Source organism: Lontra canadensis, unplaced genomic scaffold (assembly GCF_010015895.1).
Source record: "Lontra canadensis isolate GAN:19392208 unplaced genomic scaffold, GSC_riverotter_1.0 scaffold210, whole genome shotgun sequence".
In the NCBI taxonomy this organism is placed as follows: Eukaryota; Metazoa; Chordata; class Mammalia; order Carnivora; family Mustelidae; genus Lontra; species Lontra canadensis.
This window is the reverse complement of record NW_022631204.1, coordinates 545,739-566,416: the sequence shown is the minus strand read 5'-3', so window position 1 is coordinate 566,416 and position 20,678 is coordinate 545,739. Positions and strand designations below refer to the sequence as shown.

At 45.0% G+C, this 20,678-nt stretch overlaps 1 protein-coding gene across 2 annotated transcripts in view; it reads left to right on the top strand.

Annotated features, from left to right (window-relative positions):
* Positions 1-9,805: 9,805 nt before the first annotated feature.
* The window catches only part of PIN4 (peptidylprolyl cis/trans isomerase, NIMA-interacting 4), a 51,594-nt gene continuing 40,721 nt past the window's right edge, over positions 9,806-20,678 (top strand). Inside the window, exons 1-4 of one of the 2 annotated variants that reach the window (XM_032848808.1) lie at positions 9,838-9,979; positions 12,302-12,375; positions 17,408-17,527; positions 18,144-18,321. In XM_032848808.1, the coding sequence (XP_032704699.1) occupies positions 9,937-9,979; positions 12,302-12,375; positions 17,408-17,527; positions 18,144-18,302 (396 nt within the window). In that variant the 5' untranslated portion in view covers positions 9,838-9,936 and the 3' untranslated portion in view covers positions 18,303-18,321. Of the gene's footprint in view, positions 9,980-12,301; positions 12,376-17,407; positions 17,528-18,143; positions 18,322-20,678 lie in introns of those variants that run through there. The other variant, XM_032848809.1, reaches the window with a different exon arrangement.

The following is a 20,678-nucleotide window of genomic DNA, read 5'->3' as shown; positions in this document are numbered from 1 at the left end:
TCAACAATCAAGAACAGCAAAGCCCGAAGAAGGACAAGAATCTGGTTTCCAGAGTTTCCACATTATAATATCCAAACATCCAATTTCAACCAAAAACCACCAGGCAAACAAAGAAATAGGAAAGTATGGCCTAGTCAAATATAAAATAAACTGAGAGAGATTGTGCATCATATCCAAGCATTAGACTTAATGGACAAAGACTTTGAAACAACTCTCTTAAATATCCTCAAAGAGCTTAGGGAAACCATGAACAAAGAACTAAAAGAAGCCAGAAAAATTTTGTATGAACAAAGTAAGAATATCAATAAGGAAACAAAAATTTAAAAATAATGTTTAAAAAATTATAAAAAGGAACAATTAGAAATCTGGAGCTGAAAGTACATGATGGTCTATATAGAAAATCACAAGAAATCTATGAAACAAAAACCAAAAACAACAACAAAAAAAACGAACAAAAAACTCCAACGTCCTAGAACTAATAAATGAGTTCAGCAAGGTTGCAGTATACCATATCAACATAGAAAAGTCAGTTGTGGGGCACCTGGGTGGCTCAGTCGATAAAGTATCTGACTCTTGGTTTTGGCTCAGGTCATGACTTCAGGATCATGAGATCGAGCCCTGTATCAGGCTCCACACCTATGGAACCTGCTTAAGGTTCTCTCTCTTTCCCTCTCCCTCTGCCCCTCCACCTCCCCCATCCCTGCTCAAGTGCTTGGTCTCTCTCCCTCTCTCTCCCTTTCTCAGTAAATAAAAGAAAATAAAAAGAAAAAACTCAATTGTATTTTTAAATATTAGAAATGTACATGTGAGGGGGACCTGGGTGGCTCAGTGGGTAAGCATCTGCCTTGGGCTCAGGTCATGATCCCAGGGTCCTGGAATCGAGCCCTACATCAGGCTCCCAGCTCAGCCTCTCCCTCTGCCTGCCACTCCCCCTGCTTGTGCTCGTTCTCTCTCTCTCTCTCTCTCTCTCTCGTTCTCTCTCTTTCTCTCTCACTATCTCTCTCTCTGTATGTCTTAAAAAAGAAATGGACAATATCATCCACAATCACTCAAAGAAAATACATAGATATAAACCTAAGAAAACATGTAAAGGACTTGTACACTGAAACTACAAAATGCTGATAGAAGAAATCAAAGATTTAACTACATGGAGAGAGATACTGTGCTCATGTATTGCAGGACTCAACACAGTAATGATGTCAGTTCTCCCCAAAAGGTTATACAGGTTTTACAACATTCCTATCAAAATCTCAGCAACATTTTTTGTTGATACAGACAAGATTATTCTAGAATGTATATGGAAAGGTACAAAGAACTAGAACAGCTAAAACAATTTTGAAAAAGAAGAGGGGCTCCTGGGTGGCTCAGTGGGTTAAGTGTCTGACTTTGGCTCAGGTCATGATCTCAGGGTCCTGGGATCGAGTCCCATATTGGGCTCCCTGCTCAGAGGGGAGCCTGCTTTTCCCTCTCCTCTTCTTCTCCCTGCCACTCCCCCTACTTGTGCTTGCTCACTCTCTCTCTCTGTCAAATAAATAAATAAAATATTTTTTATTTTTTAAAAGATTTTATTTACTTATTTGACAGACAGAGATCACAAGTAGGCAGAGCAGCAGGTAGAGAGAGAGGAGGAAGCAGGATCACTGATGAGCAGAGATCCCAACTCGGGGCTCGATCCCAGGACTCTGGCATCATGACCTAAGCCGAAGGCAGAGGCTTAACCCACTGAGCCACCCGGGCACCCCAATAAATAAAATATTTTTTAAAAAAGAATAAAGTGGGATGAATCACTCTATCCAACTTTAAGACTTAGTCTGTAGCTACACTAATCAAGACTGCATAATACTGTGTGATATTGTGGAAGGATAGACACATAGACCAATGGAATAGAATAGAGAATATAGAACAGACTCACACAAGTACAGCCAACTAATTATTATGAACAGAAGTGCAAAAGCAATATAATGAAGGATAATGCTTTCACTAAAAGAGGCTGGAGCAATTGGACATCTATAGGCAGAAAAAAATGGACTTCAATCTAAACCTCACATTTGCCACAAAAATGAACTCAAATGGATCATAGATTTCAGTGTAAAACATAAAACTATAATACCTTTAAAAAATGAATTAGGAGGGACACCTGGGTGGCTCAGTTGGTTAAGCAACTGTCTTCAGTTCAGGTCATGATCCCGGGGTCCTAGGATCGACCCCACATGGTGCTCCCTGCTCAGCGGGGAGCCTGCTTCTCCCTCTCCCTCTGCCTGCAGCTCCCCCTGCTTGTGCATGCTCTTTCTCTCTATCTCTCTGACAAACAAATAAGTAAATCTTTTTTAAAAAGAAATGAAATAGGAGAAAATCTTTGGGATCTAAGGCTTGATAAAGAGTTCTAAGACATAACATAAATAATCTATAAAAGAAAAAACATTAAGGACTTTTTCTCTGGAAATAAAAACCCTCTAAAGAGGATGAAAAAATAAGCTCAGAGACTGGGAGAAAATATTTGCAAACCACATATCCGACAAAGTATTCATATTTAGAATATATAAAGAGCTCCTGAAACTCAACAGCAAAAAAAAAAAAAAAAAAAAAAAAAAAAAAGCCAATCAGAAACTGGAAAAAAAATAACACATGTTTCACTGAAGAGCATATACAGACAGCAAATTAACACATGAAAAGATGCTTAACATCATTAGCCATCAGGGAAATATACATTAAAGCCACAATGAGGTATCAGTACACACCTTCCAAATAGGTAAAATAAAACATTGTGGTAAATTGAAATGCTGGTGACTAGACAGAGAAAGATCACCCATACATTTCTGGTAGGAATATGAAATGGTACAGCCATTCTAAAAAAAGGGCATGGCAATCTCTTACAAAACTCAACATGCTTACCATGCATCTCAGCAATAACACTCTTGGAAACTATCCTAAAGAAATGAAAACTTGCATTCACCTAAAAACCTGTATCTTCATTAAGATCAACTCTTCTGCTCAGCAAAGGAAACAGTCAACAAAACTAAAAGGGAACCTACGAAGTGAGAGAAAATACTTGGAAATAACGTATGAGATAAAGAGCTAGTATCCAAGATCTATAAAGAATTTATCAAACTCAACCCCCCAAAACCAAATTATCCAGTCAAGAAATGGACAGAAGACACGAACAGACATTTCTCTAAAGAAGACATACAAATGGCCGACAGACCCATGAAAAAGTGTTCATCATCACTCGGCATCAGGGAAATACAAATCAAAACCGCAATGAGATATCACCTCACACCAGTCAGAATGGCTAAAATTAACTAGTCAGGAAATGACAGATGCTGGCGAGGATGCGGAGAAAGAGGATCCCTCCTACACTGTTGGTGGGAATGCAAGCTGGTGCAGCCACTCTGGAAAACAGCATGGAGGTTCCTCAAAAAAGTTGAAAATAGAGCTACCCTATGACCCAGTAATCGCACTACTGGGTATTTACCCTAAAGATACAAATGTAGTGATCCGAAGGGGCACGTGCATCCCAATGTTTATAGCAACAATGTGCACAATAGCCAAACTATGGAAAGAGCCCTGATGTCCATTGACAGATGAATGGATAAAGAAGATGTGGTATAGGGCGCCTGGGTGGCTCAGTGGGTTAAACCTCTGCCTTTTGGCTCAGGTCATGATCTCGGGGTCCTGGGATCGAGCCCTGCATCGGGCTCTCTGCTTGGCGGGGAGCCTGCTTCCCCCTTTATCTCTGTCTGCCTCTCTGCCTACTTGTGATCTCTCTCTCTCTCTCTCTCTCTCTCTCTGTCAAATACATAAATAAAATCTTAAAAAAAAAGAAGATCTGGTGTATATGTACACAATGGAATACCACTCAGCCATCAGAAAGGATGAGTACTTACCTTTTACATCAATGTGGATGGAACTGGAAGGTATTAGGCTGAGTGAAATAAGTCAATCAGAGAAAGAATTATATGCCTTCACTCATATGAGGAATATAAGAAACAGCACAGAGGGGGAAGGGAGGGGAAAACTGAATGGAAAAAAAGCAGAGAGGGAGACAAACCATGAGAGAATCTTAAGTACCAGAAAAAGAGGGTTGCTGGAGGGAAGGTGGGTGGGGGGATGGGGTCAGTGGGTGATGGGCATTAAGGAGGGCACGTGATGTGATAAGCACTGGGTGTCGTATGCAACTGATGAATTACTGACCTCTACCTCTAAAACTAATGATGTACTCTATGTTGGCTAATTGAATTTAAATTTAAAAAAGAAAAAAAAGAAAATCCAGTTTACAAATGTTGATAGCCACTTTATTTACGATATCTCCCAAATGGAAACAACCCAAAGGTTTTTCAACGAGTGAATGGTGAAACAAACCGATCCATCTATGGCATAGTCTCTTACTGAAAATCATACAAATACTGAAGATAAGCGTAGGTTTGGCAGCGGAAGGAGGGAAGTGCCTAGCTCAGCCTGGGAGAATTAGAGAAGAGAGGAAGACTTCCAGGAGGAACTGGCCCCCGAGCATGGTCTTGAGAGGTAAATAAAAGTTAACTAGGTAAGAAATGGGGGAAGAGTGTTCCAGGAAGTCAGAACACCATGTGCAAAGGCGTGAAGTCTTCAGAGAGCACCATACATTTGAGGGCCTGCAAATGGCACCTCGACATGGTTGAAGCCCCCTGGGGTAAGAGATGAGGCTGCAGTTGTCAGCAGAAAGGCCCTTGGGTCTCCAGGCTAAGGAGCCTCTCAGACCGCAGGGAGCCACTAAAGGGTCTTCAATGGGGGGAATGAGTGTCAGATCTGTGTTTCTGAGAGCTCTCTGCCAGACATCCGGGAGCAGAGCTCGGAGGGGATGAGACCGACGGCTGAGAGACTACACATGGAGTCTTTTCCAACGGTCTGGAGAATGTGCAAAAGGCTGTGGCAGGGGGACAAGGGCAAGAGATGCCTGGTGAATCTCCAGAGTATTCGTTATTCACTGTACAGCGATGAGGGGCAGGGAGATGAGCTGTTCAGAAGGCAGAATCCATAAGACACGGAGACATGTTCCTGAGGGGGAGGACAGAGAAGACCTCTTCCCCACTGTCCCCCTCCCACCGCCTTGGCTATAGTGCTCTGCCCACTGGCCCCCACCCACACCGTGTTCCTTCTTGCCTCTGTGTTTCTGGGCTTGGGAGGTCCAGTAGGCAGAGGTGATCACCTTCTAGACTACTCAGAACAAACACACTGATGCATAAACCAGAGGTGAATTGATTTCTGTATGGCGGGGGCATAACTTGGCCCTGGCACATCCTGGGCGGAGTGCCCCCTTGGAAGGCATCAGGTGCCTGGGAAACTGACTTGAACATGCGCTCAAAACAAAGGGAACCAGGTGTTTCTTGGGCTTTGCGTAGGGGAAGGCAAAGCCTGGGGCAGTGGCATCATGCCGGAACAATGGACTAGCTTGGATGTAAGACAGATCTGAGTTCAGAGCCCAGCCCTGCCACAGTCCCCAAATGTGCAACCTTGCACACATCTCTTAACTCCTCTGAGCCTGTTTCTTCAGCTCTCAAATGGCAACAGGGAGTCTCTGCAAATAAGACTGTTGTGAAAACAGGGGTGCCCAGCTGCCTCTGCTGGTAGAGTGGGCAACTCTTGATCTTGGGGTTGTGAGTTTGAGCCCCACGCTGGGGGTAGAGAGTACTTGAAAATAAAACCCTGAAACAAAAGACTGTTGTGAAAACTCAAGGAGATAACAAAGGGAAAGCACCTGGCTCATGCTATGTATGCCACTTGCGTTAGTTGTTTTCCACTGTCTCAAATGAATGCTGCCTCAGAAAAAAAGGAAAAATTCACCTCACAGGATATCGGAATATTAATGTACTCCAGCAACTGCAGCTCTTGCTTAGATAATGCTGGGCGGGGGCACCTGGGTGGCTCAGTCATTAACCGTCTGCCTTTGGCTCAGGTCATGATCTCAGGGTCCTGGGGTAGAGCCCCACATTGGGCTACCTTCTTGGCGGGAAGCCTGCTTCTCCCTCTCCCACTCCCTCTGCTTCTCCCTCTCCCACTCCCCCTGCTTCTCCCTCTCCCACTCCCCCTGCTTCTCCTCTCTCACTATGTCTCTCCCTGTCAAATAAAAAAAATAAAATCTTAAAAAAAAAAAGGACAATGCTGGACAAACACAGATGGAATCTTCTTCTCTGAAGCCCTTTTATATTTTTACTTACTTATTTCTTTTAGAGAGAGGGCGCGCGCATGAGCCTGAGCAAGGGGAAGAGGGGCAGAAGGAGAGGAAGAATCCTAAGCAGGCTCCACGCCCAGCACAGAGTCTGACTCAGCAATCGATCTCACGACCCTGAAATCATGACCTGAGCCGAAATCCAGAATCGGAAGTTCAACTGACTGAGCCACCCAGGTACCCCTGAAACTCCCTTTTAAAAACCAGTTGTTCAAAGTTTCATTATCTCCTGCCAAACATGTTAACAATGGCAAGAAAAGGATTAGAAAGGTCTTTGGCCACCGGCTGTGCTCAGGAGACACATCCATCCCATGGGCAATATACTTGCACCCATTGGCCACGATGGGTGGCTACTTTTGCAGGTGGCTGATCTCATCCACCATGTACCAATTTTCCTTGCTTTCAGTTTCCAAAGGTGACCTTTTTCTACCCTTGTCTCCAGAAGCTGGGGCCCAGAGCTCCCCATGGATTGACACCTCTGAATGGGATCAACAAGATCTCTGTGCTCTGTTGCTTTAAGCACCCCTTTTAACCTTTGTGGGGGAGGGGGCTCTAGGATGGAAAAGAAATTGCAGCCCTTGGCTGTGGAGCAGGTAGGGCAGGACAGGGAGTCTCGGTCAAGGTTTATGAACTGTCCTGGGCAGAGGGCTCTCAGCTTCCCCTTCCTCATTTTCCTTGTTTAGGAAATATGTAGAAGAATCAGTCTGAGGAGATAATTAATAGAAAACACAACTGGCAGCCGTCCCTGGCTCTGACTCACTGTGCACACTCCTGCAGTCGTTACCATGGTTTCGAGGCTGAAGTTTTCTCCCCTCTGCCCCCCTGCCCGCTCTTATGTTCATTTGTCACTCCGCTCCACAGACTCCTCCACAGTCGGCCTCCACAGGCTGGTGCAGACTTAACCCTGTAGAGAAACTAGCTTTTTTTGGGTGTTTATTTTACAAATAATGTTTATGGCTCTTTTTTTTCTTGAATAAAATAAAAATGCAGGCCAATGGATATAAACAGAATCTAACATAAACAGAAAAAAAAAAGGAAGGTAGGCACAAACTCACATTCCAGACCAAACACTTAAGAATCATTTTAAAGATGTATTTATTTTAGAGAGAGAGAGAGCAAGAATAGGGGAGATGTGGGGCAGAGGGAGAGAGAGGCACAAGCAGGCTCTGTGCTGAGCGGGGACCCCGACATGGGGCTTGATCCCACCACCCTGAGATCATGACCTGAGCCAAAACCAAGAGTCAGATACTTAACTGACTGTACTACCCAGGTGCCCAAAGAATTTTTTTAAAGATTTAATTTTTTAAAATCATTTTTAATTTAAATTCAATTAGTTAACATACAAATGTATTATTTGTTTCAGGGTACAGGTCTGTGATCCATCAGTCTTATATAATACCCAGTGCTCATTACAACACATACGCTCCCCAATGTCCATCACCCAGTTACCCCATCTGCCACCCCCTTCAGCAACCCAGTTTGTTTCCTGAGGTTAAGAGTCTCTTATGGTTTGTCCCCCTCTAAAGACTTAATTTGTTTTTAAGTAATCTCTACACCCAACTTGGGGCTCAAACCCACAACTCTGAGATCAATAGTCGCGTGCTCCACAGACTAAGACAGCCAGTCACCCCAAACACTGAAGATTTTATTGTATTTCCTTCCCCATCTTTTTGTGACGCATACTGCATAGTTGAGATTGTACATGATTTTAAATCTGACTGTCCTATAGTGCTTTTGACCTTGAAACCCCCCAGCAGGCCTATGTCCATCCTCTTCTTTGAACTGCTGGTCTCTAGGTACTGCTTTGGGTAAGTTCAGCCACTTAGAGGTTTGCTTGTTATTATTGCTGCTGTTATCTGCTGGAACACGCAGAGCTCTCACAATGTTCCAGGCACTAAGCTTCTGTCAGGTGCATCTGCCATTTAATGCCGGCTCTTCACTGGGAGCTGAACTCTGCTTCATTCCCCCTCTTCATGCCATAACCAGTGGTCACAGGAAAGGCTGTTACTATGGAAAACCAGAAGTAAAGGGGCCTCCTGGGCTTCTTGCCTGTGGATAAGCTGATGAACATGAGGCCACACTGTTGCTGCTGAAGCCCAACCCCCACCTTCCAGCTGAACTTGAAAAGTCAGTACAGGGGCAGGAACCACCTCGGTAGTGGGGGGACCAATGATTCTCTCAGCACTGGATGCATTTCCCATCGTTGATCACTCCCAAATGGAAACAAGGAGTGCCCGAGATGTCTTGTGTCCAAATGCCACAGCAGTACAACATAAGGGGGCTGCTTGTTATGTATGAGTTGGGGGTGGGCACGGTCTCAAAAATGCCTGATCCTTTGGTGTGGGAATGAAGCATCCCAAGTGCAGCAAGGCTGTATCCAAAAACTAAACTCTGAACTGGAGAACCTGTATATTCTGGCCAGCAGTGGCAAACTACCAGCAGGGTAGCTTAAGATGGCAAGGGACAGCCATCTTATGGAGTAAAGAAAAAGCCCCGACCTTACATACAAATTGGGAGAAGAGGGTTTGCAGGTAAGGGAAGAAAGTGTGAGGACACAAATTCGAAACTCATTCATCCTCAGCTAACATTCTATGAGTTAGTCATTGGTTTATGTGCTTTACAAATTTGAACTTGTTTAATTCTCTTAACATCCTGTAAGTAGGTACTATTATCAACGACTCCATTTTACAGATGATGAAACTGAGCCAAAGAGGGATGAGGTAATTTCCTCAAGGTCACAGAGCTAGTAGCCAGATGGTGGAACAGGGATTGGAGGTGAGGCGGGCTGGCTCCAGAATGCATGCTTTTAAGTAATTTTTATGCTGCACCATTACAGAAATTTGGGAAAACACACAGAAACACACACAACAACCTGTACTAGCACCACTGGTCCCATTTTGCTGGATAGCCTTCCTGTCTTTCAAATACACACTTTCTCTTTTTCCAGAAAAATGTACCCTATTTCATAGCTTGGTCTGTAACCTTCCTTAAGGCCATTTCCCGTGTCTCTACAGACAGCTTTACACTCCTTATTTTAAATGGCGCATATCCTTTTGTGTGGTTGAAGCATTATTTATTTAAGCAATACCCTATGGAGGGACATTTGGCCTGCTCGCAATTCTTCCTCCATGAAAAGAGGCAGAGGGGTGATAGCCTTTTTTAATAAAACTACCTTTTAAATCCAATCACCTACAAACGCAGACTAAAATTTCAAAATGAAAAAACCGCAACGGAGGGCAGGTCTGCGCTTGGGAGGGAGCAAAAAGAGGGAGCCGCCACTGCGGTTCTTCCTCCCTTCCCTTTGTCTGGAGGCCCCACGGGATTGGCTAGAGCCGGCGCCAAGGGACTGCAGAGGCCCGCGCCATCCACTACGCACGCGTAGAGGAACCGGCCGAGAAGTGGGGGAGCATGGGAGCTGGCGCAAACAAGTGCGTGCGACAGAAAAAACAACAACAACAAAAAAACCGCATAGGCGGGGTTTCCCGCCCCTGCTCTACCTTTGGCTCCGCCCCCCCGAGCGATCCAAACTTCTTATTGGTCAGCCATCTTCAGCTCCACTCGTCCGAGGGGCCAAGGACCGGGTCTGCCCCAGAATATGCCTGCTTCCAGGGCCGCAGTAAAAACGGTCCGTTTGGGTGCCGTTTTCAGGCATGTGTTCTGGACATGCCCGTGGGGCCTGAAGGGGCTTTGTACGGCAAACGAAGCCTTTGAGGGTTCTGCCGCAAGTTCCGAAGATGCCGCCCAAGGGAAAGAGTGGTTCCGGGAAAGGGGGGAAAGGTAGAGCGGCCGGAGCAACCAGAGAGAATGGGGTCGGGTGAGGAGGAGGTCGCAGACCGGCGACCCCCGGGGTCCGGGACGGGGGCAGCTGGTGGCCAGTGACTAGAGGAGGGTTGACCGGAAAGTGAGAAGTTGGAGGCAATCAGTGCGGACTTCTTTGGAAAGCCTTAATTGAAAAAAGCATAAAAATTAGGTGGTAGATAGGAGAGGACAAAGGATGAAGAGAAAGTTCTGTTTCTTCAGAATGGAGAAAACCTGAGAGTGAGGCTGACGTAAAGGACCCGGATCCAGTAGAGTTAGGGAGGTAAGGGTTTAGAGGAGTGAGATTTGAGAAAATAGGGTCCAGGACAGAGGTGGAGAAGTTGACCTTTGAATAGGAGCAGGATCACGTTATGCTTGAGGTCATAGGGAAAGAGACGAGGATGGGCGTGGTGGTAAAAACTGGGGCCGAAGTGGGGGTGGAGTTGGTAGGGTATCATGATTAATGGCCTCAATTTCTTATTAAAGTGGAAGGCAAGAGTAATTTTGAAAACTGAGGGGCAGGGACTGAGTGGGGGGTCTTGAGAGTGGTAAAGGTTTGGAGTGGCCATTGGGGGTGATGGGAAAGGGAACAAAACACTAATAAAAGGATCAGCCCTCGAGGCTGAGAGCCTAAGGTTGGAAGCTCATGAATCTGTAGAAGACACAATCTACACAGTCATGATTTACCTGGTAACCAGCAACTGGCATAATATAGGATTGAAAAGAGCTAGATGGAGCCTTGAGCCAAGGTTGAGGGTTTGTTGGACAATAATAGAATAGCAAAACAAGGTGATTAAGGGTGTCAGTGGAAACACAAATGATCAAGTGTGGGGTCCAGAAATTTCATAGTCTAGGAGAACATAGCAGGATAAAGGTACAGTAGTGGGGAGTGGTTTCTGAAGCCCAAGAGCCAGGGTTGTGGGAGTAAGGCATGAGAAGACCGGAAGAACATGAAATTGTATCCAGCAACTGAACTATTAGTTTTTGGAGGCATGGTTCCATCGTGTGCCCTTGGGAGCAGGTGGCCCAGTGTAGAAGGCATGGACATTCAGGAGGGAGGTCCAAAAGTGTGAAGTTAGGCTGTTGGATGGTTCCTCAGCATAGGTGGTAGGTTATTCAAGGTGATGACGAGAGTGAGGGTGGAAAGGAATCCTGAAACTGCTGCCAGAATCCTCAGTCGGAGAGAGTGAGGTGGCAGTCAGATGGCAGCATGCGGCAGGGGAGAGGATGGGATGACCGGAAGCCATCATCGTTCAAGAGTGAACATACAGCAAACCCACTTAAAAGTTTGGTGTAGTAAAACTCCTTTGGCAGTAAGATGTTCTTAGGTGTTTGGTGGTTGGTGTTTCGGGTTTTCAATTTAGTTGGATATTGAACAACTGTTGTGTGCCAGGTACTTTGCTAGGCATTGGAGATACTCAGACACGGAACATGGAGTCTCCTGATTAAAGACTTTTCAGTGGCTCCCTTTTCTAGGATAAATTCCAGGTTCCTTAGTGGGATTCATAGGCCCACGTGCCCTAGCTCTCAGCCCCCTGCCCTGGACTAATCTCATAATGCTCCCACCTCAGATTGGGCTTCATCTGTAGTTTCTGACACGTCCCACATTGTTCCACCACCCTGTGTTGCCTCCTCATCCTTGTCCTTTCTTCCTTTGGTCAGCTTCCGCTCATCCAGAAAACCTTCTTACCTAAGTGGCTGAAATGACCCTCTATTCTTCTATAGCCTTCTGTCCATAGATCATAGGTCATTCTCCTAAAATGATCTGTTTACATGTGTCTTCCCCAGTAGACTATGAGGTCCTTGAAGGAAGGTACCATGGCTTGTTCATCTTTGTATCCCCAGTGTCTGGAATTTAGTAGTTATTTAGGAAATGTTTATTGAACCGAACATTTAATCCAGCAATAGTTCTTACGAACATCAGCCCCTAATAGTAAGTACGCTGCTATGAACACAGAAGTTGGCTTATTCGACATCTTACAAGAGCTCAGGGATTTGCTCTTAGTGGGCAGGATTTCAAATTGGGTCCAGAGAATCTGGACCGGGCTTTCAGCACTCTAGTTCACCCATCAGCACAGTCACTTGTCTATCCCTTTCCCATAAAGGGTTTCTGTAAGGCACACATTTCTTGTTTTAAGAGAGGTGAGTCACAGACGAATTCAGCCTCATGTAGTAGGGTGTCTGACAAAGGGCCCTTTTGAAGTGTGGTGCTATGACAGATTATCGGCTCCTATTATCTTGGCTCTTTGCGTAAGTATCAAGATGCATTTTAAATGAGTACCTGTGATCTCTTCTCTAAAGGGGGAGCAGCCTCTGGGAGTGACAGTTCTGACAAGAAGGCTCAGGGTCCCAAAGGTGGTGGCAGTGCAGTAAAGGTGAGTCACTCGTTCCTTTTTTTTAATGTTGAATATCAATAACATATATACACATGTTACTTTGGAACCCAGGAAAGGAAAAAGACAGTATGCTGAACTCATTCTAAGAGGCTAGCCTAATACGGCTATAGGATCAACATAACATAAAATTGGAAGATAGGGACCAGTCTCATGTATGCAAGGTAATTCCTTTTAAGCGTTTTCTCAAACATCCCACATTTCTTCATACTTTGTATTGCTTCTTGAAATGTATACTTCATACATTTTAAGAAACGATAGAGTATTAACAACACAAAAGTATTAGGTACCCTTAATACATATCAAGAAACAATACAAAGTACGAAGAAAATAAGTAAGTGAATGACCTGTCTCTCTGAAGAAAATGATATTTTATAAAACCAAGGGCTTAGATAAACAGGCAAAGGCGCAGGTCTCCTCAGATAGCTCCCCCACGGGTAAGCTACAGGCCAGGGCCCTGACCATGAAAACCGGGGTGGGAGAATAATCATAAATCATTACTTGAAGTACTTGACCCTATCCCAGAGGAGCGTCTGCCCTGGGACAATTCGGTCTGTGGACAACCATACTGCTTTGTGCTGTGCAACAAAGCAATATCCATATTTCTGTCAGTATATGGGATCCTGTACTTGGGTTTATTCATTCAGTAAGGATTTAGTGACAACCTCCTGTCCACCAAGCAGTGTCCAAATTTCCGGGTATGTGTAAAAACAAGAGGTAGGAGACAGTTTCTGTTGTCACACGGCAGCTGGAGCAGTGAGGTAAGGAATACATTTCATTGCTGCGCAGTAAGTGCCGTAGTGCATTTACATTCTATAAATCCAGCCAGACGTGCAGCCAGAGAGAGGGAATATAGTGTGAGCCGTTCTACCTACTTTTCTACTGAGTGAACCAGGGGTAGAGATGGGAGACGTGAATCTGCTTTTCCATAGGTGATCTCTTGTCTCGTATGAGCATCCAGTTATGTGAAGTGGGATTCTGGCATCTGAAGATAGGTTTTCATGAGGCATGTTGCCTAAAAACCAACCAAGTACTTCATCTGGTTTTCAGCTGAAGAAGTGGTCATTGTTGCCATGGGTTGGAGATACAGACTCTGTTGGGTTTAATGAGGGCTGACGTGTTGGTGTCCAGTAGGGCATCTTCATAAGAGATGTCATAGGGTAATTTTAGCCATGTGCAGTTTTCACCTCACATGCTGACTTTTCCAAGCACCTGGCCTAGAGATTGCTCCACTGCATATGAATTTCAAGAGGTTCCTTGCCCTTTCTGGGAAAAAAATAAGTTCAGTGTGGCTGTGCATGAGGTATGTGGAAAGAAGTGACATGTAATCAGAGCTAAATTCTCTTGTTAACAGACAATTTTAGACTCACCGTTGTTAAAACAAAACAAAAAACCGTACCTTTTACCCTGTTTCCCCAATGGTGGCATCCTACGTCAGACTCTAGAACAATAGTACAACCAGGACATTGACATTGATGCAGTAAAGATACTGAACATTTCCATCACCCCAAGGATCCTTCTTGTTGCCCTTTGATAGCCATGCCCACGTCCCTCGCCTACCTTCTCTCCATCCTTCACCCCTGACAGCAACTAATCTGTTCTCCTTTCTGTAATTTTATAATTTCACGAATGTTACATGAATGGAGTGATGCAGTATGTAACCCTCCGGCTTTTTCTGCTGTCAGTGTAATCCTCTGGAGAGCTCTTTCAAGTTGTTTTATGTACCAGTAGTCTGTTCCTTTCTATGGCTGCGTAGTGTGCCATATGATGTAGTGTGCCAGATGATATGGAACGGATGTGCCATATAATGTTTAACTGTTCACTTGCCAGAGGACATCTGGGTTGTTTCCAGTGTTTGTAAAGGTCCCAGCCGGGAGGGGACCCTGGAATCCTCCCGCCTTTCAGGGGCTATGCTCCTTCCACATCCTGCCCTTCTGCTTTCAGCCCCCTTCTGAGCCCACACCCTGCCCTTTGTCTGTAGAGCTGTCTAGATTCTGAAATCCACCCGCTGAACAGCTTCCCTCCTTTCCCTTCACTTCCTGCCTCCCCCAGTCTTGTTCTGTCCTTCTCTGCATGCAGACCTCAAGCCCTCAAGCCCACCTATTCTCCCCCACCTTCTCCCTGGCTTCGTGTCTGTTGTCCAAGCCCCGTGTGTCCTGTGAGCTGGAAATTAGATCAGAGAACTTGACCACTGGGTCTGGGAGCCCTGACTCTTTTTCCTTGTGGTCATCTGCTGCATCCACCTGCCAAACTACAACTTGGGATCAGTCCAGTGGTCTGCTTCCTTTACCTTTAAGCCCAGAGGTGCTGGACCCTGCCGAAGAGTCACACAGGTTCGGGAATTGGGACCCCGCCCCATTCCTAGTCTCTGACCTTCGCTAAGCCCTCGGTACTGCCCAGTGATCCTTTGCCGCTCACCTGCAGCCGCCCACTACCCTGCTCTAGTCAGTCAGCAGATAACCGTCCAGTGGTTCTGAACCCCGGTGTACGTCGGATTCCCCTAGACAGCTTCTAAAACTACCAGTACCTGGAGTCCCACCCCAGACCGGCTGCCTCAGAATTTCCAGGGGGTGGGGCCTGGACCTTGATGGATTTTTTAGCAGCGCTGAGGATGGTTCTGACATGCTGCCGGGATTGAGAAACACCGATCAGTCTCACAGGATTGGTGTGAGGCATTCACACGAGAACGCGCAGGAAGTGCTTCGCACAGTACCCAGCAAATACTAACTTGTAAATATTGTTAAATTTTCACACAAAAATGGAAACCAGACCTGTCGACAGGAACTCAGTGGCCTTCCAGCCCCCTCCCAACAGAGTTCTCTTCACCCACACCTCCCTCTGCTGTCTTCTCAGCTTTTTTCCTCTAGGCCAGTGAATTCAAGCAGTTCTCTGAATGCCACAGAGGCTCTTTCATTAGCTCCACGCTCTTTTGTTGCTATGTCTTAAGCCTTTCCCTCTTTACTGCGTCTTTCCCTTTGTTCTGAGATTATGCCCAGGGACCTTTAAAATAGATACATGTCTGTGACCTTTCTCTCCTAAGAGCTCTTTCTCCTTTTCTGACTTAGCTGGAGGAGACTGCCCCCCCCCCAACCTCCCATTACTTCCTTCGTCTGCCTGCCACAGTCTGGCTTCTGCACTTTCTGCTCTTCTGAAACTGCTTTTGTTAAAGTCATCGATCACTCAGTGCTAAATTGATTTACTTCTTCCCTGATCACTCCGTAGTATTGAAGCCTGTTGGCCATTTCCTTCTTGAAACTGTCTTTTGCGGAGCACCTGGGTGGCTCAGCAGGTTGAGCTTTTGCCTTCAGATCAGGATCCCAGGGGCCTGGGATCGAGTCCCGCATTGGGCTCCCTACTCAGTGGGGAGCCTGCTTCTCCCAGTCTCTCTTCCCGCCCCTCCCCCTGCTTGTGTTCTTTCACTTTCAAATAAACAGATAAATACATAAAATTTGAAAAAAGAAAGGAACTGTCTTGCCTTGTTTGTGTTAACATGCCTTAACTGCCCATCTGGTCTTTCCTTTGTGCTTTGCTTTATTGAGCATCTTTCTTGGCTTATGGCTTAAATGTCCATATTCTCTAAGGATGTCTTTAGCTTGCTGTTTCTCCTCTTCTCATTGTGTGTAGCCTCCCTGGGTCGTCTCCTCACCTCCTGTAGCGTCCACATACTACCTCTACGCTGATCACTTCCAGGTCCTCTCTAGGGGTTGGCTCTCTCCGAGATGCTGTCCTCCACAGTTGCCGGTCACTCAGTCACAATGCAGAGCCCACAGGTACTACGGACTCGGTATGTCTAATCTGTCAGGCTGTCCAGACTAGAATACTTGTTTATTCATTTGTGACATGTTGGGTGGTATCCCTTCTCTGTGATCATCAATGCTGTCATTCAGTGTCCAGCAACTGAACCAACCAGAAGGTTGCTTTGCGAGTATGGAACCATAAAGAGGGAGGCATTCTCGAAGCAGCTGTAGCTAGGCCAAGCTGAGGTCTGATGAACCATCCTTGTTTCCCAACACATATCTCTCCAGTGTCCAGACTGTCTCTGTCTTCCCTGGACAGTGCTGGGCACATTCTATAGAAGTCAGCCTCTCTGAGCCCTGCCTTTTGACAGATTCTTTCCTGTGTAGTTCCTCCAGTCAGGAAGTACTCCTTTGAGCCTAGAATCCCCTTGCCCCAATTTTAGGAGTCGGACCCTGAGGCCAACCATGATTTGCTTGTCTCTGCATTTATAAGGGAGAGAGCTCTATCCCCCAACCCGTTGTATCATTTACAGTAGGAAACCATGGATTGTGTTTGAATGAGAAATTGGGAATCCTGCAGAACAGCTCCCTTGACAAAATCATTTCCAAAGATAGAGTGGTTTTTTGTTTTTTTTTTTAAACAACATGGCTTTATGTAAACATAGGTCAAACTTAAATACTTCTTTAGGGATGAGTATTGTTAATCAACATACAATTCTTTTTCAAAGTGCTGAATTGTGAGGCTTTATACATTGGACCTCTTTTGGTAAAAAAGGATTTCCTAGTGGGTTTTTTAATGTCTTCCCCCACTCTGATGAAGTAATGGCTAACCTTTATTGAGTACTAACTGTGTTATCTCAGTCTTCACTACCCTTTGAGAACATGAAGGAACTATTATTATCTTGGGGCACAAACAGGGAAACACTTGGAGGTTTAAGAAGATGCCTACAATCATACAGCAGAGCTGGGATTTGACTCGAGGGCCCAAGCTTTCAACCCTTACATCTCTTCCTGTTACCATTGAAGTACACGGTAAAGATGGGAGCTTCCCCCAACCCAGTGCCCACTTACCATCTCAGTCAGAGTTCCGAGATAGTGTCTTGACATGAGAAATGGGTTTGTGGCTGTCACCCAACTGAGCAGACTGCCAGGATTCTGTTGCCGTGAACCTGATGTGTGTTTTCGCTAATGTGGGTAATCCAGACATGACTGCTATGCATTGAGAAAGGGAATCATTTGGGTCTCCCAGACTATGTGAACATACTTTCTCCTTGCAGGTCAGACACATTCTGTGTGAAAAATATGGGAAAATCATGGAAGCCATGGAAAAGTTAAAGTCTGGAATGAGATTCAATGAAGTGGCCACACAGTATAGTGAAGATAAAGCCAGGCAAGGGGTATGGTGCTGTTGTCATTTAAAATGATCTCTCCCCGGGGCACCTGGGTGGCACAGTCACTTAAGTGTCTGACTCTTGGTTTCACCTCAGGTCGTGATCTCGGGGTCCTGGGATCGAGCCCAGCGTCAGGCTCTGCGCTTAGTGCAGAGTCTGCTTGAGATTCTCCCTCTGCCCCTCCTGCTTGTGCATGCTCTCTCTCTCTCAAATAAATCAATAAATCTTTAAAAAAAAACTCTCCCCCATGGAGGATACACAGCAGTAGGGATTATTTATGTTCCGCCATTAATTTTAGCCATATCTTGGCTTAAAGTTCTTAAAAAGCAGAAATGTGTGACTTGTGAACAGTTGTGTACAGGTCACCTGTGTCTAAAACTAGGCATTACCAAATGGGCACAGCTAACAGACACCCAGCAACATTGTGAGTGCGTATTGTGTTCAGTCCGGGGTTGGATCTCTTCCACCCATTTGTCCTTGGTGAGCCCACTTCTCTGCAGTCCAGGTGAACGAACCTAGGAACCTTACCATTCGTTTTGGGAAATTCTCAAGCTATGGTAGTACAGTAGAACTGTTTCCTCTTTGGGGCCACCTGACCTCACATATGTTTTGGGTTTTTCAGGGCGACTTGGGTTGGATGACCAGAGGTTCCATGGTAGGACCATTTCAAGAAGCAGCATTTGCCTTGCCTGTAAGTGGGCTGGATAAGCCTGTGTTTACAGACCCTCCAGTTAAGACAAAATTTGGATATCATATTATTATGGTTGAAGGGAAAAAATAAAATTGTACAAAAGACTGAATGTGTTTTATACGTTCTGTTTGTTTCTTTAAAAGGTGTTGAGTAATCTTTGTATTTTATGAACTCTGTCATTATGGCTTTGTAGGCACAAAACGGGTGCAGAAGCGTTAGTATACACTGTAGCAGGTGTTCTCACAGGGGCACCTGGCTGGCTCAGTCGGTAGAACATGTGACTCTTGATCTCAGGGTTGTGACTTTGAGCCCCACACTGAGCATAGAGTTTACTTAATAATTAAAAAAAAAAAGAGTCAAGCAGACTCCTTTTAACCTGTAGTCTCTTCCCTCCCACAACTACTCTCTCTTGGTTCTCAGTATATCCCATAAGTTAATTTAAAAACCATCTCTAGGGGTGCCTGGGTGGCTCAGTGGGTTAAAGCGTCTGCCTTCTGCTCAGGTCATGATCTCAGGGTCCTGGGATCAAGCCCTGCATTGTGCTCTCTGCTCAGTGGGGAGCCTGCTTCCGCCTCTCTATCTACTTGTGATCTCTCTCTCTGTGTCAAATAAATGGATGAATCTTCAAAAAAAAAAAAAACCATCTCTAGGGAAGCCAAATACTATTTCACACTATTCACACATTGAGGATATCAAATAGATGGATTAGCATATGAAAATCAAAATAAGTTCCTAGATACTTGTTTTCTGTTAGCCAATTTGGATTTGCCAGGACAGTGATTCGCTCCATTGTCTTAGTACTACACACTATATAATGGCCATTCAATATGAACTCTTTTATTTATTTAATTTTTTAAAAGATTTTATTAATTTATTTGGGAGAGAGCACACAAGCAGCAGGGAGAGGAAGAAGCAGGCTTCCCGCTGAGCTGGGAGCCCGACACAGGGCTCGATCCCAGGACCCCAGGATCATGACCTGAGCCGAAGGTGATGCTTAATCAACTGAGCAATCCAGGTGCCCCTGAATTCTTTTTTTTTTACATTTTTATTTTTAAAGATTTTATTTATTTATTTGACAGAGATCACAAGTAGGCAGAGAGGCAGGCAGAGGGGGGGGGGAAGCAGGCTCCCCACCGAGCAGAAAGCCCGATGTGGGACTTGATCCCAGGACCCCGGGACCATGACCTGAGCTGAAAGCAGAGGCTTTAACCTACTGAGCCACCCAGGTGCCCCTGAACTCTTTTTTTTTTTTTTAATGAACTCTTCTTTTTTTTAATTTTTTATTTAAATTCAGTTTAGTTAACATATAGTATATTAGTTTCAGGGTTAGGGTGTAGTGACTGACTCATCAGTTGCACGTAACACCCAAGGGCTCATTCCATCACGTGCCCTCCTTAATGCCCACCACCCACTAACCCCATCATCCTACCCTCCTCCCCTACAGCAATTCTCAATTTGTTTCCCAGGTTAAGAGTCTCTTATGGTTTGCCTCCCTCTCTGCTTTTATCTTACTTTTTCCTTCCCTTCCCCCATTTTTCTTAAATTCCACATATGAATGAAATCATTATGAAATCTTTTTAAATAAGCCTTTCCTGAAGGAAAAAGCAATCAGTTCTACCAGTTGTTTGTACTAGACTAAGCAGCCAGTGTTCTGTGTATCTGCATTTTTAAATTTTACAGTGTCATATTTATGACCTACAAAAGAGTACAAGTAATATTATAAATACTGGACTACTTCAAAAATAAAATTTTGCCAGGGGTGCTTGCGTGGCTGCCAGTCAAGCATCCGGCTCTTGATCTCAGCTGAGATCTCAGTCTCAGGGTCTTGAGTTCAAGCCCTGTGTTAGGCGCCACACTAGCCTACCTAAAAAAAATAAATAAATAAAAATAAACCTTGTTTTTAAATAAAACTTGACCAATACCACATGTGATTCTTTACAGTGATTTGTTTTTTTTAAAGATTTATTTATTTGACAGACAGAGATCACAAGTAGGCAGAGAGGGGGAAGCAGGCTCCCTGCTGAGCAGAGAGCCCGATTTGGGGCTTGATCCCAGGACCCTGAGCCAAAGGCAGAGGCTTAACCCACTGAGCCTCCCAGGCGCCCCAACAGTGATTCTTTCAACACACTGTTCCTCCTTCAGCTGCATTTGACACGTAAGTTTCTAATTTTAGAGGAGTTTCTGGGCATCTCCAGAAGGTTATATCTCTGTGAGATTTTCCCCACTGGGCAGACTAACAGATGCCCCAGTCCCTGAGTACAGATAAACTGGTATGATACTGTGACATGTTCAAAATATTAGGCATAAGATGATGAAATGGTTTTAAAAACCCCATTCAAAACTGTGTCTCTAAATAAGGGCCGTAAATTCTGAAATCCTTATATGCATGAGACACAATCTAGTTGGCATCCTTTTCTCAGGACATTGGTTTACCCAGGATACTAAGTGAATGCCTTTTGCATAGGT